At 44.2% G+C, this 16,533-nt stretch overlaps 1 protein-coding gene across 1 annotated transcript in view; it reads left to right on the forward strand.

Moving 5' to 3' along the window:
- TTC9 (tetratricopeptide repeat domain 9) overlaps positions 1–16,533 on the forward strand; it is a 48,445-nt gene that overhangs the window by 575 nt on the left and 31,337 nt on the right. Inside the window, exon 2 of the mRNA XM_009319241.1 lies at positions 426–539. Within this exon, the coding sequence (XP_009317516.1) occupies positions 426–539 (114 nt within the window). The remainder of the gene's footprint in view (positions 1–425; positions 540–16,533) is intronic.

Below are 16,533 nucleotides of genomic sequence, written 5' to 3' on the forward strand. Positions count from 1 at the left end.
CTTATGAGGAGCGGCTGAGGGAGCTGGGGTTGTTTAGCCTGGAGAAAAGGAGGCTGAGGGGAGACCTCATCACTCTCTACAACTCCCTGAAAGGAGGCTGTAGCGAGGTGGGTGTCGGTCTCTTCTCCCAAGTAACTGGCGAAAGGACGAGAGGAAATGGCCTCAAGTTGCACCAGGGGAGGTTTAGATTGGATATCAGGAAAATTCTCTTTACTGAAAGAGTGGTTAAACATTGGAACAGGCTGCCCAGGGAAGTGGTTGAGTCACCATCCCTGGAAGTATTTAAAAGACGGGTAGATGAGGCGCTTAGGGACATGGTTTAGTGGGCATGGTGGTGTTGGGTTGACGGTTGTACTCAATGATCTTAGAGGTCTTTTCCAACCTTAATGATTCTATGGTTCTATGATTCTACGTCCAATCTGCAGGTGTTGGATCACCCAGAGGGGTCTGGTGGGAGAAGCAGAAGCTGCCCCATGTCCCAAGAGCTGCACGCATCAGATCCAGACCGATGTCCAGGAAGAGGCAGATTGAGCTGTCAGGTAACCCCAGAGCACAGCCCCCATCCTGCACGGCTCTGCTTGTCTGCATTTGTTTGCTGGATTGGGAGTCAACTGGTGTTTTATTTCTGCCCAGTTTCCAAAGGGAAGATCAGGGCCCTGGAGCACAGCCCTGGCCCTGCTCGCTGCCAACAAGCAGGCAGTGAGTGACCGCTTACAGCCAAGGCTTGCCCAGGAGAGGGAAGGGAAGAAAAGCAAAGCAATCGCCTCCCTGTGCATCCTCTGTATTGCACATGCCTAATAATCTAATAATCCCAATCTCCAGACTGCACTACAGACTTAGCATTCGTAGAATGCCTCTTGGTGAGCTTTGCATACCATCATTTTACCATGCATTATAAACCCTAATATGGCCAAGTTACGAAGTCCTTGATTTTTATGCCCTTAATCAGGCACTTGGCTGATCTGAAAGAAGGTTTTAATAAAAGAAGAGTCTCTCTAGTCTGATGAATGAAATCAGGATTTGCTTTCCTGGTTTACTGTATTTTCTATTAAAAAACAGGGCTTTGGTTTGGCAGGGAGCCCTGTGCTACCCGGTGGGAGGATGCAAAACATGGACAGGCTGACCAGATCAGGAAGTGAAAAAGAAATGCTTGATTTCATTTTTTCAAGGTTGGAGAGAGCTGCAAAATCCAACAAGCAGCATCGGTGGCAGAACATGAACAAAACCTCTAAAAATCTCTCTGCTTGAACAACCCCAAGCCTTATAATGCTTAAAATAAAGGGGTTTATTTCATTTCAGTGAAGAATTTTCATCTCTGCTCTGTCCATTTAGTCACATACCTTTTTTTTTCCCTGCACTTTCTGTCTACCTAAAACAGATTTCTTCACCTACTGTGAAATCTTAATGTTCTCACTCCATCGCTGTCTCAGGCAGCTAATTGGCCAGGCAGGTCCTTGATTGGATCCCTTCTTCCCCACTCTCCTTTCACATTATTTTTTCCTACTGGTGGTTGCTTGGTAACCCTAACTCCTCTGCTTCCTTCCCAGGAATTTTATGTGTTCCCCCCCAACAGGTAGTGATAAAAAAATATTATTTCCATCCTGACTGCTATGTCCCTTCTTCATCTGTGCCTCCACACTACGCAATGTTGAAGGCAGACAAGTCACCCAAGCATTGCCCCCAGGCAAGCTATCTCCACATAGCCAGGGCTGCTCATCCCTGCACCCAGAGAGAGAGAATTAATGCTAACGACTGAGCTAACCTAAGGTGGGGAACTTGGTGCATTTGCTGGGCCTGTGAAAAATGCACTATAGCAAAGTGTTCCTTCTCTGCTGGGTAATACTGCATTATCGAAGGTTATTTGCGAGGTAATTGGACAACCGTTTTGGGCAGAGGAAAGTTCCAGTTTGGTAGAAGTGGCATGAGCTTATGGGGGCCTTTCAGCTCAACAGCTACATGGGGCTTTTGCCTGCTTAGTCTGCACAAGGTATTTTCAGAGAGGAGATTTACTCAGTGACTGCAAGCGTGGCTGAGAAGGTATGGGTTCCTCTTCCTTTCAATTCAGAAGCTGCTGCGGAGAGCATCACTATAGGCTTCACCTTGCTGCCCTACAGCCTCTAAGCTACAAGGTCCTCTACATGGTAGGAAACTACTAGTGAATCACTGCTCAGCATGGGCACTGGGAACTAACACAGATGCGTAAGTCTGCTCAAATAGTTCTGGACTGCAATTTGCAGAGCAATCCCATTCTCAGGAGCATCCATCGCTTCTCCTGCAGGAGTAGCAAAATTCCTATCACAGGCTGCATTAAAAAAGGATGGGTTTTCCTCCCCTAATACAGATTATCTCATCTTTGGCTTCAGTATGGTCCCAAAGAAGCAAGGCTGATCCCTTGGGTATTAGAAAAATACCAGCCCATCATGCTGGTGCTGCACTCTCCATCATCAGAGACTCAGATTAGTCTTGCTCTGCCACTTCACAGAAACTTATAGAGGCTGCACTTGTGACCCTGCCCTCACAATGTACAAAGCTGGAAACAATCTGGCTTGGCAAGAGGACACTTTCCAGTACATCTTGCACATGAGAGAAATCTTCATCTGGGGATATTCTCTCGACCAGATCAGCCAAGAGTGGGCCAGTTGTGAGTATTTTACATCAGACTTTGATAGGAAAGAGTAGGTTAAATTAATTAAGCTCACATCACAGAGATTCAGCACGTGCTTCAAACAAGCAAAAAACCTGCACTGATACCAGAGCTTCATCTGTATGATTGAAAGTGCCACAGCACCTCTCTGCTTTGCAGATCATACTGAAGTCTGTAGGTATGTGGCAACTGACAGAATATGCTAGGATAGTTGCACATCCAGCAAAGAACTAGTCATGCTTTTCTGTTGGTGCAATGGAGAGTGGAGCAAGGACACTTACAGATTAACAAGCAAAAGATCTTATGTGATCATTCCCCCCACTCCCCTCTCCCTTTGTTGAACAGGAAAAAATCAGGATAGCAAGGCAGGAGATACACGAATATAGCTGATCTACTGGAGAGAAGCCAAAACAGCAAAGCCAGGCATGTGTTTCTATAGCACTTAGCACAGTGGGGCTCCACTGGGACTCAGAAGCTATCATAATCCAGCGATAAATAATGATAATAGGAACATCAGAAGATGAATACAGACAAGCTATATATCCTACAAATCTGTCAAAAATAAACATTTACCATCAGCAATTCACCACATGACTGACCTTCATAGCTTGATTCAGTGCCATGAAGTGCAGACTGTTGTCTGAGGGAACAGAAAGTAAGGCAGGGCAATGAGCACCCTCCATCAATAGGGCTGTTTCTCCAGGACAGGCTTCCCCAGTATGGGACAAATCAGCAGCAAAGTGTTTCATTCACATATTGAGTACTGCATCTGTAAAAAATTGCATCTGTAAGAAATTGCATTTCTGCCAGCAGAAAATGCCCTTACATAATCAGCCTGCGCTCCATACTGACAAAAGACATCATGAGCCTTACCAAGCTATACGGTCTTGTTCACCCAGCCCCAAAATGTATCATTAACCCTTGTTTAGTCTCTGCCGCATTACCAAATCTCTCAATCATGTTAAATTTTTTGTTTATTCCAAGTTATAACAAGATTTGGATTTAAGGAAGGTTGAGCTAAATGAGTTTCCTTGCCTTTGTAAATCCACTACAAGAGCTGTGGCGAAAGCAATATCCTTCAGACTTAGGCTCCGGGTTGACTGGAGTATCTTGTCCGTCCATATTATCCATCTATGCAACTCAGGATGGTTGTTCCTTCCTAAAAGGGAAAGGTGGGTGGAGAGGAACATTTTATGGCTTCTGACTTACTAGTCTTTGAGACGAAACCTTGGACTCCATTCTGGGCAGAATAACTGGTCATTTCAAACTGTATCTCAAGTGAGTATCAAGGATACAGAAGCTGCAGCTCCAATTTTTATATTGCTCGTGGGTTTTCTACTCTGTTATCCGCAGTGGCTTTTACAGCAGATCACATCTCCTCTGTCTTTGAACATTTACAATAGTGGACGTGGAAAACTGTATTCATCACACATTGCTCTCTCTGTATGAGTCTCATTTGTTAAAATTCATATGTCTACCTATGTTTTATAGTCATTATTTATCAGATTTATCAGTGTATTTTAAAACCTCTTTCAGTCTGTCTACAGGAAAAATACAGAATATATTAAATGTTGTAAATCCTTGGTTTTCACCCCAAAGATCTCAGGCCCTTCCAGTCAGGAGACATTGGCTTTCCCATTTGTGAATACTATGTTTCTGAATCCTGACTACCTTTCACTGCTGATGGAGTGGAAGTGACTATATATGGCATTTGTTTTCCAGATACTAACTGTATCATATCCATACCAATTTTCCATGCAACGGTTTGTCTCAATGACATCCAGAATCTAGTTCTTTTTAGGAGCTGTGTTTCTCATTTCTGTAACCCTGAGACCTCAGTGAGTTGAGCAGATAAACACTGGATTTATGAGTGAAAGGGTATGTCAGAATATCACCTCTCAAACAGAAGAAAAAAAATCATTTATGAAGCTACAAAGATGTTGCTGCTTATCCAGTCCATCTACACAAACCAACCTTTTCATAAAGTATTTGCTGCGATATAAAAGTGACCTACTTGCTTTCAATCTATAGAAGACTGCGTGTTACACAATGGTCTGATTTGTAACTTGAGCATGACACTAAATGATTGTATCAACTCCTATATCCTTAACGCAGCTCAAGTATCTCATTTCAGCATCTGTCCTAATTTTAAAGCACTCTTAATGCATATGGTAAACATTTAGAAGCAAGTTTCTAAGTACTTTGTCCATGCCTGTCATCTCTTCATTCCCTCATTCACTAGTAAAATGTTAAAAACACATCATACATTGATAAGGTGGCTTCATATGTACGCCGATATTGGCCCTAACCCCCAACCCGCTGTAAGGGACGCAGCTGAGAAGTCTCATCCCAGCAGGTGGTGCTGCGGGACATGTCAGAGGGATTGGTCCTTGGGAGAAGTGGGAGAGACTCGGGGGAGAGGGGTGGGAAGGTAATTCGGCTGAGATGCACAAAGGTGTTGCTAAGAGGTTGGGCTTTAACCTCGGCCCCCTGTCACCTGTCCTGTGACACACTCCCAACGGTGCGTGGCATGCTGCAGGGGTCAGTCCCTGAAATCAGCAGCTTCGAGAGCCCTGTGCTGCTCATGAGCCTGTGTTCACCTATTTTGTGTTATCAGCTGATGGGTTTGTGGCAGTGTCTTCTGTTCTCATGGGTACCTATCTATAGAGGGCATCACCTAAGAATAATCTGAGTAAACTGCGTGGCTTATGCGGAGCCCTTCGCATTTAGTAACATAAGAGAGAGAGAGATAGATAGATAGATAGATAGATAGATAGATAGATAGATAGATAGATAGATATGTGTTACTATAGGAAGAACCCTTAAACACAAAGAAAAAAGAATACTCGATAAACTAAACCAAATACTAAATGGACTAGCAAGTAAACAGCACAAGGACAATTGCGACATATCACATTATTCCCAGCAGACTGGCCCAATTCCCACCATCCCCAAAGCCTCCCAATACAGAATGAGCGATCTTGCTAATAAGGTCAAGCATAGCTTATTCTTCTAACTGCTCTGCATTTTTCAGTACTGGTATTTCTAAGCCTAGCACTGTGATGAGAACAGTCAAATAATTGTGCAACTCCATAAAAGAAGGCAACAGCCCAGTGAGAGGTTTTTCTAGGCTGATCCTCATGAGCGAAGCGTCCTTAATTGAAAACCAATGGACTAAGAATTAAATGAAATCTGGATACTGAAGTCAGTGGGTAGTTGATGGGAGGTGCAATCAGAGAAGCAAACAGAGGCATGGTCAATGAGTAATGTCATAAATCTGTATTAATACTGATATTTTCGTTTTAGAAGAAAAGTGTCCATTTTCTTTCTGTTCAGTCAGTGTAGATTTGGTTGATATAAATTATGAGAATAATGAGGGCAAGAAAAGTCTGGTTTCAGATGAATTCCTCATACACTGCACCTGACCTTGGCATGAGAAAATCCTAGAGAGCTGCAAAGTCTGTTATCTACTGTAGATTTGGCAGGTTTGCAGACAGGCTCTCAGGAAGTCTGTCCCATATGCCCACGTACTTCACTGGCATATGCACAGACCTCTGAATTTATGCAACAGGGATTTTGCAAGTCCATCTTTTGTAGAAGGGGTGTCTTACTGACTTTAGCTGGACCAGATCAAGCCCCTACAACTTTTTGTCCCTGGTTTAACCTCAGCCAGCAACTTGAGCACCACACAGCCGCTCACTCACTCCCCCCGCCCCAGTGGGATGGGGGAGAGAATTGGAAGAGTAAAAGTGAGAAAACTCATGGATCGAGAGAAGAACAGTTTAATAATTGAAATAAAATAAAGTAAAATAGTAATAATAATAGAATATACAAAGCAAGTGATGCACAATGCAATTGCTCACCACCCGCTGACCAATGCCCAGCCAGTCCCCGAGCAGTGCCCCCCCGGCCAGCTTTCCCCCAGTTTATGTACTGAGCATGACGTCACATGGTATGGAATGTCCCTGTGGCCAGTTTGGGTCAGCTGTCCTGGCTGTGCCCCCTCCCAGCTTCTTGTGCACCTCCAGCCTTCCCAGTCAGCAGAGCATGGGAACCTGAAAAGTCCTTGACTAGCGTAAGCACTACCTAGCCACAACTAAAACATCGCTGTGTTATCAACATTATTCTCATCCTCAATCCAAAACACAGCACTGTACCAGCTACTAGGAAGGAAATTAACTCTATCCCAGCCAAAACCAGGACACTGTTTAGAAAATGAGTTTTCTCCTTAACCACCTTTCTCCACTGTGCCCATCTCGGCAAGTCTGGTTACTCATCTGGGAATAGTATCTCCATTTTTTATTTGTAGAGATCCACACCTTTGGAGTCTTGACTACAATCCACCTCTGGTACAATCTGGAAAACAATCAATGCATGTCACCTCACAGATTTGTCTGAAGAAAACAGTGAGTCAGGGCTCAGACAAATTCTGCTTGCTATTCCTGTCACAGGGATTACTAAAAAAAGGCTGGCCGTTTTTTTAACTAACTTAGGATTAAATTGGCTTCTCCAGAGAACAGTCATCTGGATACCAAATGCTACCTGTAGGGTGATGACAGATAAAAGGGTTTTGCACATTTTGCCTGTTTATGCCTCAGCATGGATTTTTCACTGCCACTGACATTTAGCTTTGCTTCCTCACTCCTGTGCTGCTGTGGCCTCTGTCCCTGCTCTAGAAATCCTGATTTGTACAGGTGTTCCAGCCACCAGCTCATCTTTCAGGAAGTTGCACCAGCTCCACCTTCAAACATCCATCGCTTCCTCACTGAAGTGCAAAGGTACTGTTTTTATTATAGTATTTTCCATTTTCTTCTTCATCCACGACATCTTTTTAGTTCATCTTTTCCCCTTTCCACTCTGTCTCTGTTCTTTCATATTCTCACTACCCCTGATTTCAAAGCTCCCGTTCAGCTCCTTCTCTGGAGCATCCATCTGATGCTCTCTAGACCACTGAGTCTCCATTTTTCAAATCCCTGCTAGAAATATGTTTTCTCCTTTCCCTAGCTAGATTTAACTGCTATCTGCCTTGAAACCATGCAGTATTTTACAGAAACATTGGATTGGAATAAAAAAATTACTTCCAGACTCCACAGCCAACATTAATCAGGACTATATCTCTGTTTTTAATAAATAATATATATTTTATATACTGAAGTTTTTAAATAAGTCGTTATGAAGGAAGAAACACATTATTGATGTATTAAGACAGGAAGCTTATAGCTGCCGTCCAAGACAAAGGAATTTCCAGCTTTAGATGCTCAAAGCAGCAATTTCCCATAGTTCTCTGACAACATGTGCTATATTTTTTAATCATTTTCATACTCTGATCCTCTAAGGCAAGTGCAGGATAGGGCAAGAAAAGAGGATCATGAATGTAGCTTACAATGGCTCTCTTTTTTGAGACATTTGGAAACACTGCATTGAAACTACCTTCTTTTACCTGGTATATTCTGATGAAATGTATTTTATATTGCCCTAACAGTCATATGCAAAGTATTTCAAACTTTCTGTCATTTAACCTTGTATTACCTGAGGGACACAACTTGTACAAGATACTTTCTCCAGAGCAAAACTGACCCATGTTACAGCTTGCCCACATTTTAGATGGCCTAATTTAGAAATAGCCCAAGTAGAGCTGCATGAGAGTAATGCTGAAAATGATACTTTACAATGGCAACTGTTTATTTTAAGAACGAAAGTCTTTGGATTGTATTCCCGTTGCTGCTGATTTAGCTAAGGACTCTAATTCCTGTGTGTGTAAGTACACATACATGTATATGTATGCAGGACATGCATTTTTGCATTCACCAAGGACATTTCATCAAAAGTCTTCACATATTGCCTGTCAATGATGTTTGGGAGCCAAGCCACCAGGCCAAGGAACATTTCACTGTTACACAAAATGCAGAAGTGAATTAGGAAATCATAGAAAAGGCACAGAAAAGGCCCAAGGCAGGGAGCAACAAGGAAAAAAATCTCGAAACGTTAGAGAAAACTCAAATGCCAAGACATTTGAGCAGCCAAAATCTCCTCAACACCAGGAAACCTTCCTTTCCTGAGCTGCCAGGAGAGTCCTGCTCAGGGCTAAGAAATTGTTGTGACAGCTGTGCACAGACCAGCAGGGCCATAAAGACTGCTCTTCGGACTCTCCTCAGGGCGATCTTGTTAATACAATCTGTGCACAACAGCTTATGGGGAACAAAACACCTTTTCAAAGAGTATAACAATGCAACAACAGTGTGTTATGGGAACCACTAAATAAATTTTCTGCAGTGAAATCCTCTGTGAGCTTCGATTAAATAGTGATAGTGCTAACCTCTACATGTCCACACTTGGGACCGTACATTTGCAATATCACGTGGCCCCTCTAAATGAGTTTGAAAGGCTTTCATAGATCAAGGTCCATTAGAACTTCTCTTCTCCGTGCAGGATGAAGTAATGATGTTTCCTCACTTCAGGTTCACTTAAGCTCCCGGTATGCAGAGAGTTATACTGATACCACACCATACTGGCCACCGTCCATCACTGCAGTGTCCTGGGAGATGAGGTCTGGCCTGGAAAGCTGCCTGGTTGGGGAACAGAACCATTTTTGCAACAAAAGAAGAAAGCTGAGAACCTCACGTGAACTGCTGGCAGGATGCTACTAGGATCACGCACAGATGGTAAGCCTGTGACCATGCTGCCTGGGGCTTTGCGCTCACCAGACTTCACAAATTTGTTTCTAGCAAATCTGGGATTGCACGTCCTCAGGAAAACCCCACATGTTGCAGGATGGTGAATGTTGGGGATGCAGCAAGAAGCGTTCCTCTTTCAGAGCCTTTCTCCCTTTTTCTGCAATATCACCCATACATGTGGTAAATGACCTTAAAGATCTCCAGTTTCCACTGCAGCTTTCACTCGAGTGGTTTCACTCAAGCACTTCTTTAGATACAAGAATCCCCATGTTCAGAAATGGATCTGTCTCTAGGATGAAGTGAGCCATCTGCTTAGCTGTGCGCTGCAGCACCCTCAGCATGTTAGGAGAGAGAGAAAAGCAAGCAGAATAACTATATCCAATTGGAAAAGCAAGTGCGAATGCATTTACACTGAAATTTGACCCAGGCCCTGCAGCTTACACTTCAAACTCAATAACAGCACAAGCGTATTAAAGGTCAGGAGCATAAAACACCTTCATCTCACCTCTCTTCCAAAGATAGCATAGCTAACTGAGCTGCAGGGCCTGCCAGTCTGCCAACAGAGTGGCTAAGTACTCTCTTAGGGGAGAGTACCATTTACTGCATCATCAGTCACACTTCCTGAAATAGCCTTTTTCTCCTTGGAGGCCACTAATCTGATCACCATCAGGGATCATCACTTGCAGGGACTTTTGAGACCAGGCAGGAAAACAGTAGAAACTTTCCCTTTGACATCAGCCCAGTCAGGTACATCCAGCACAGCAAGAGCCTTCCAAGAGACCAGGGTTTGGTACCCATCAGGAACCACAAAGTTGGTAGGCATTGAATCTTCACCTTAATGAAGATTGCCCCATGACATAAGACAATAAAAACAGATGCCACGTGTGAGACAATTCACGTAAGCCCTGGTTTTCAAAGACATCGCCAAACGAGGAACTTTCCAGACAACTCTGCTTGTTGTGAGATCTTAACTCCTTCGCACGTCACTGGAACAGATATTAAAAAGGCAGCCGCTTCTCAGGCAGGTCTGCTTGCTCTGTAAAATTAGTGCTCACAGTTTTTCTCTTGCAGTTCAGCTGTAAGAAGGGTTGGGAATAGCTGTGCCTCGCACTATCTGGCTGTCGCACAAAGCAAGCAATTAGAAGCACAAGCGTCCCCATTTGCTCCCACACTTCATTTTTAATCTCATAAACAAAGATTGAGCCACAAAACTGAGAGAGAGACATATTTTTTCAAGCTTAGGGGTAGCTAGATGCACATTTGATGTGTGTCTATATGTTACCCTGGGAGAATTCAGCTGAGTGAGAGTTACAGCCATATGTGTGAGTTCAACCCAGGGGTGCTGGTGTTAGTTATGTAGGTAATGGGCAAGTGATGATAAATATGCACTTATCCTGGAGTGCAGTTGCAGTCACTGCTTGATCCTGAAGGTGTAAGCGTGACGTAAAGACTAGGTAACAGTCCTAATGTGGACACATAAACTGAGCAGGCTTTACTGCTGGTGGTCACTGGATGGCATTTCTCTTCTGAGTGCCAGCAATTCAAGATTTATGAGGAGCCAGTGCATTTTAGGATTCTTTTTATGTTGTTCAGTAATTCAATTTCCAGTAACACTCACATACTGTTTGATTAGACTCAAACCCAAGTGACTTACTCCACACTCCTGTACAGTGGCATGCCAAGTGTCACCTGGTCCACCTCTTGGAGCTAAGTGATCTTTACTAAGCTTGAACTACTTGCCATTTACCTGGGCAGTAAGAGGATGCCAGACACGAGCAGCCCTGCAGTAACTGCTTCTGTGCAGTCTCTTATTCCCCACTAATGCTGCACAATATGCAGTCTTTCAGCATTACAGGAATGAGTGTCTTCACCTTCATGAAGGGTCAGAGCAGGCACCCTGCCAGTCGTGGTGGAGCCGCTGATGCACAGTAACTCAAGCCCATACTGCTGCGGGACAGCATTAAGCAGTTCTGCAGGTCTCCCTGAGGCAGTAGTAACTGGGACAATGGAGCGAGGGTCTGCTTCCTTAGGGTCTCAGTAAAAGCGTTGTTCTCAAGTCAGATCTAGGTCACTGCTAACTCAAAAACCTCACACCATGCTCCTTCGCCTGGCGTAGATGTGCCTTCAGAATTAGGACAGCCTTGGATGCTGGTAGATAAGGTAGAGGAAAAATGAGGGCTGAAAGGTATAGGAGTGCCTACTGTGCAATTCTCAATATCTGCCTGATAAGAGGGATGTGGGTGTGTTTTTTTCCAGATCTACTCTTTTCACACACAATAGAGGAATCAACCTCGCTGCTCTTCAGTCCAGCCTGAGTAACGTGCAAGAGCTTTCCCAGAACACTGGGGTTCACTTGAGAGATTATAGCTGCAGCCTGCAGATGGGCTGTCAACAACTGATTTTAAGAGATTGAAAGTGTTTCTCAAACTTTGTTGGCAGCATTCCCTTCCAGTGCGACCGTTCCGCAAATCAGAGTACTCATTTTTAATTAAAGTGCAAAAAGAAACACTGGGAATGATGACAAATGGTTTTGATTTGGCCCGTCCTGGGCCCTTTAGCCTCCATGGCTAAGCCTCTTAGCTAGCAATTTGTTATCGTCTTTATGAAAAAGAAAGAAAGAATCCCGTATGCTAAAAACAGACTTTGGAACAGTCATTTTAATTCTGAACAGCTGTTCTGTTTAACCATCTACCTCTTAATATTCTTTATCAGCAAACATTTCTGTGACGAAGATGCTACTTGTATACATGCCCAAGGAATGGCTTGTCTCGGAGACACTCTTATTTGCCTGCAAACGTTTCTGTTCACTATTCTTCCTTGATTGTATACTGTTCCTGGGAAATTCATTGTAGTCCTGATTAACCATTCTCAACCAGGCAATCAGCAGGCATCAAACAGCCCAGCAGCATCAACTGACCAATAACACAACCCAGACCGTGGAAGAAAACACGTGCACAATACTCTCTAAGTGAAGTGTGTTGCATTTGATGAATACTTGTAAACACAGGATCTCTTGTGCTAAAAGGAATTGTTGACTGCAACAAATGATATGGAAAGATCAAAGGAATTTGTACCAAGGTGGCAACCTTTTGTTGCATACGATTTTATTTCCCTTTCCTCTCTTCCTCAGATATAACCACATAAGACAATCTCCCAAGCAAAGGATTTCAGAGACATCTCTGCTTTTGTTTTCCCAGGTCTTTCAGAAGCTCTGCCTCTTCTTTTCCCTGTACATGGATGAAAGGCTATGGTGCAGAGCTTTACATACGATTTGGAAATAAATAATGGATGATTGACTAAGCTGGTGACAGACTGTAGCAGCAGCAGCTGTGTGTGCTGGAAGCTCGCTGCAGCTTGGGAATTCTGCAGCTGAACGGAGGCAGTGAGGGATCTCTTCTCCCATTCACAAGGGCTTGACACCATTTTCATCACAATCTGGTTTTGGCCCATTCAGAAAGGGGTGAGGCTTGTGGTTTGCCCCTGTAAGTATTCATGAAGGACTTGATGAAACAATTCTCACATGGCCAACAGTCCCATCAACGCCAATGAATGCACAAGGAGAACCGGACTGAGGTCTACCAGGCGATACTGCTTTCCAAATTGATATCTGGTTTTGAATGTGTATAGACATGAGTCCTCATAGGGGCCCTTAAAGTTTCAATTTATAAAAATCTCACCCAACAGCATAAATGCTACAGCAAATTCACATCCAGCTAGAAAAATGCATCACCAGAGCCCAGGTGCCCAGCCTCCTTAGCTCTCCTCAGAAGCCTTTCCAGTTTCCTTATAGCACTGTCCTGAAATGTGAGGAATCTGTCCTACACCTGCCTGTAAATTAATCATCCTATTGGGCAGGCACAACCACAGCTAGAGGAAGGTCTGAAGATCTCACAGATACATGTCCAGTATCTTTCTCAATATTTAGAGTTTCACCCAAGAACACATCTCCCAACCATGAACAGGACCCCACAAAGACAATTTTCTTCAGGTAAGCTGTGAGCAGGAAATTATGGTTTAGTGAGTCACAGATCCTAAAATATCCCTATGAAGCATGCGACTGCTGCATCATCACCATCATCATCATCATCATCATCATCATCATCATCATCATCATCATCATCATCATCAAGCAATGCAAGTGTACACTTTTGGAATGTGCTAAGGAAATCTCAGTGTGGAGGAGGAGAGACAGGCACACCCAGGCAGTTTTAGACACTCACGGCACCTAGGGGCATCCAGACAGACAGGCACGCCCCTTCTATTACAGAATGAGACAGATAAGCACGTTCTGCTTCTACGGACAAAAAACCTCACCGTTGGACAAAAGACAGGCACGACAGCTAATACTGACCAATACCATGACCTCATCTCATGGCATACAGATAATGACTGCAAACTGACTTCATTTTATCTGAATGTATGCCTTATTTCACAGTCGAGTGTATCTATATAATATAGAAACCTACTCCTTCTGATGCTTTCAGGTTCCTGTCAGGTTTTCAAGCTGGATATCATTAGAGGTGTTGACCATCTGCAAGGCTGTACGGGGAGTCTAGTGGGCCCCAGGCAGCTGAAATCTAGATCTGGACATCATGTCATATGTTAAATGAAATGTGAGGTCTCTCTCAAGTACAAATCTTGTCTGACTTGGAAAGGCGATAGCTTCTCGTGTTTTCCCTCAAGCACCACGTTCCCCTGGAAAAAGAAACAAACAAAAGCGGTCCCTTACAAGAACGGTCAATGTGGTGACCCTGTGACTGACGTTGTGATGTTTCCTAAATATTTTACTGCAGCCAACACATTACTTAGCTCCTTTCTAGGAGGAAGGAGCTGATGGGCTAAACTGACCTTTGCCGGTCATCCTGCACAAATCTTATGGCAACTTTAAATTCTCTGGCTGAGAGATCCAGCTCTCAGCTGAGGGATACTGTTTGGTATCAACATAGAGTCTAAGTTGGCCAACAAACAGCAATCATTCAGACACTTCTGTTATCGTCTATTTTGGGATTTACACAGTTGTGACATTCCTCTTCATATTCACCAGCAATCTGTCAGGAAGAGAGCTTGGACATTTCTGGAAGAACTACAAGATGGAAAACTCATTTGGGTGCTTAGGCAACATTCGGGACTAAGCCACAGTTTGGTATATTCAGTATAGTTCGTAATGTGAGGAGCACACAGTTTGGCCAATATTTTGTGACCTTTTCTGACCACATCTGCACCCATATTGGCAGTGACCACTGCCAGACTCTTCCGTAAGAAAACAACAGCTTTGCTGTTGCTGTTTTCAATAGTTTGTTTCAGGCATCCACTGTTGGCCAGTAACCAAAGGAAGAAATCTCAAAGATTTCCTTAAAGCTAATGCACAGGGGGGGAGAGAAGGAAAAGTCACCTATGTCTCAGTGCCCCCTATACCATGTATGTCCATGGGCTCAGGCAAACTCTGAAAGAGGGAAGCAACATCAACTCCCAGTGTCACTTTGCTGCACCACCCTCCAAGAAAACAGCTCCTTCTTCGATTTCTTCTGCAGCTGCTCAGATCTGAGGAACTAAACCTCTGTGGCAATCTCCTTTCCTCTGGCAAAGTCAGCGTTCCAGCACAAGAAACATACATTGTCCTTGTGAATTCTCCTGAGCAGCAATCAATAACGGTACGATGAAACCTCTGAAGTTACTTAAACTTACTTTGTGCAATATGACTAACAGACAGATTAAAAAATGACCCAGCAGGATTTTTCCTTCCTTAATTTTTATGTTCCACACATCAGTTCCACTCTAGCTACTGTGACTAATACTCACCACCACCACACCCACCCCCCAAGATTTCCTGATTCTAGATCATGCATACTTTGAGCAAGATTCGTAAGTAACATCTTATTCTTGGCTTGAGGTACATGAAAATGCTGAGCATCCATTTTCATAAAGTAAGATTTTGTGAAGATGTGTCTAGTAGGGCACCTGGAAATCAAAGCACTTGAAATCATGTAATCATTACTGAATATCTTAGCTCTAATTTCTCCCATGCAAGTATTTTCAGAATTATACTTTTATCACAAGTATGATGCTATTTGCTTCTCCTTGAGGCTCTGGCTCTTAGATTCAAGTGAGTAGGTATATATCTGTACCGCACTGTGACCACAACCTCAGCAAGGTCCAGAAACCTAGCAGCAGCGGACTCACATTACCGATGCGTAGAGCCCAACTTATTAGCCCTGCTAACAAGGAATTAGCCAGGCACCAGTTCCAGACCTGCATTAATACCTTTACATGGAGCTGTGCTGCACAGCTATCCCAGTTTGCCCGGCACTGCACCACCACATGCCATCACACTAGGCTGGACCTATCTCAAAGAGAAACTCAAGTCTCCATTTTAAAATGTCCTCCTGGTTGCAGAGGGAAGTTTGAACACATTGTGCCACAGCTGCAGCTTTACCATGTAAAAGTTACCTGGGTAGTGAAAAGATGCCTCCCAGTATATTACTGAGAAAAAAACCTCACTATATTCTCATCCGTCCTCTAATTTTTAAGCATGAGGTACGACCTACAAAATACCTGGGCACAACAATGCACCCAAAATACATCAAACTGCTCCAATACACAATGCAGACATGGAGTTTGGCCTAAGCCAGGTGCTGAGAGCAGTTCTTCCACTGTTTGTCTGCACAAGGAGAGCCATTCCCCACTGATACCCCCAACCAGGAAATGTTCCAGGCATCAGTGAGCGTCGACCCATTTTTCAGCAGCGCATGGGAAAACCTGATTCAGGAAAATCAAAGTCCCCGAGTGGCTGGTGCCAGGGCAGTTGCCGGGCCTTCGCTTTTGCTGTCCTGATGCAGAGGACACAGCAGGCTTGTTTGCCTGGCGCTTGTCTGCCCAGCAATATGGAGTACACGCACCAAAAACACCTTGAGGGACCATGAGCAGGTGTAGGTGGTTGGATGGCCACTGGTGGGATCTGGGAGAGGCGAGGGAGAAGGGAAATTGGGGTGAGGAGGGGAAAGGAGGAGATGGGACGCCAGCCTGCAGACAGGGACTTGAGACCCTAAGGTGCAGGAGGGCAAGGCACAGGGAGGGGAAGGGACTCAGCTACCGGGGGCGAGTCTGAGGGAGAGCGGGAGGGCAGATGGCGGGGTCTGTGGGGATGGCCGGTTTGGGGAGCAGAGGGGCCGGCATGCACCCGCCCCTTGCCGGGCCGGCCTGGAGAGCAGGTACTGG

The sequence above is a fragment of the Pygoscelis adeliae genome, unplaced genomic scaffold (genome assembly GCF_000699105.1).
Source record: "Pygoscelis adeliae isolate BGI_AS28 unplaced genomic scaffold, ASM69910v1 Scaffold22, whole genome shotgun sequence".
NCBI lineage: Eukaryota > Metazoa > Chordata > Aves > Sphenisciformes > Spheniscidae > Pygoscelis > Pygoscelis adeliae.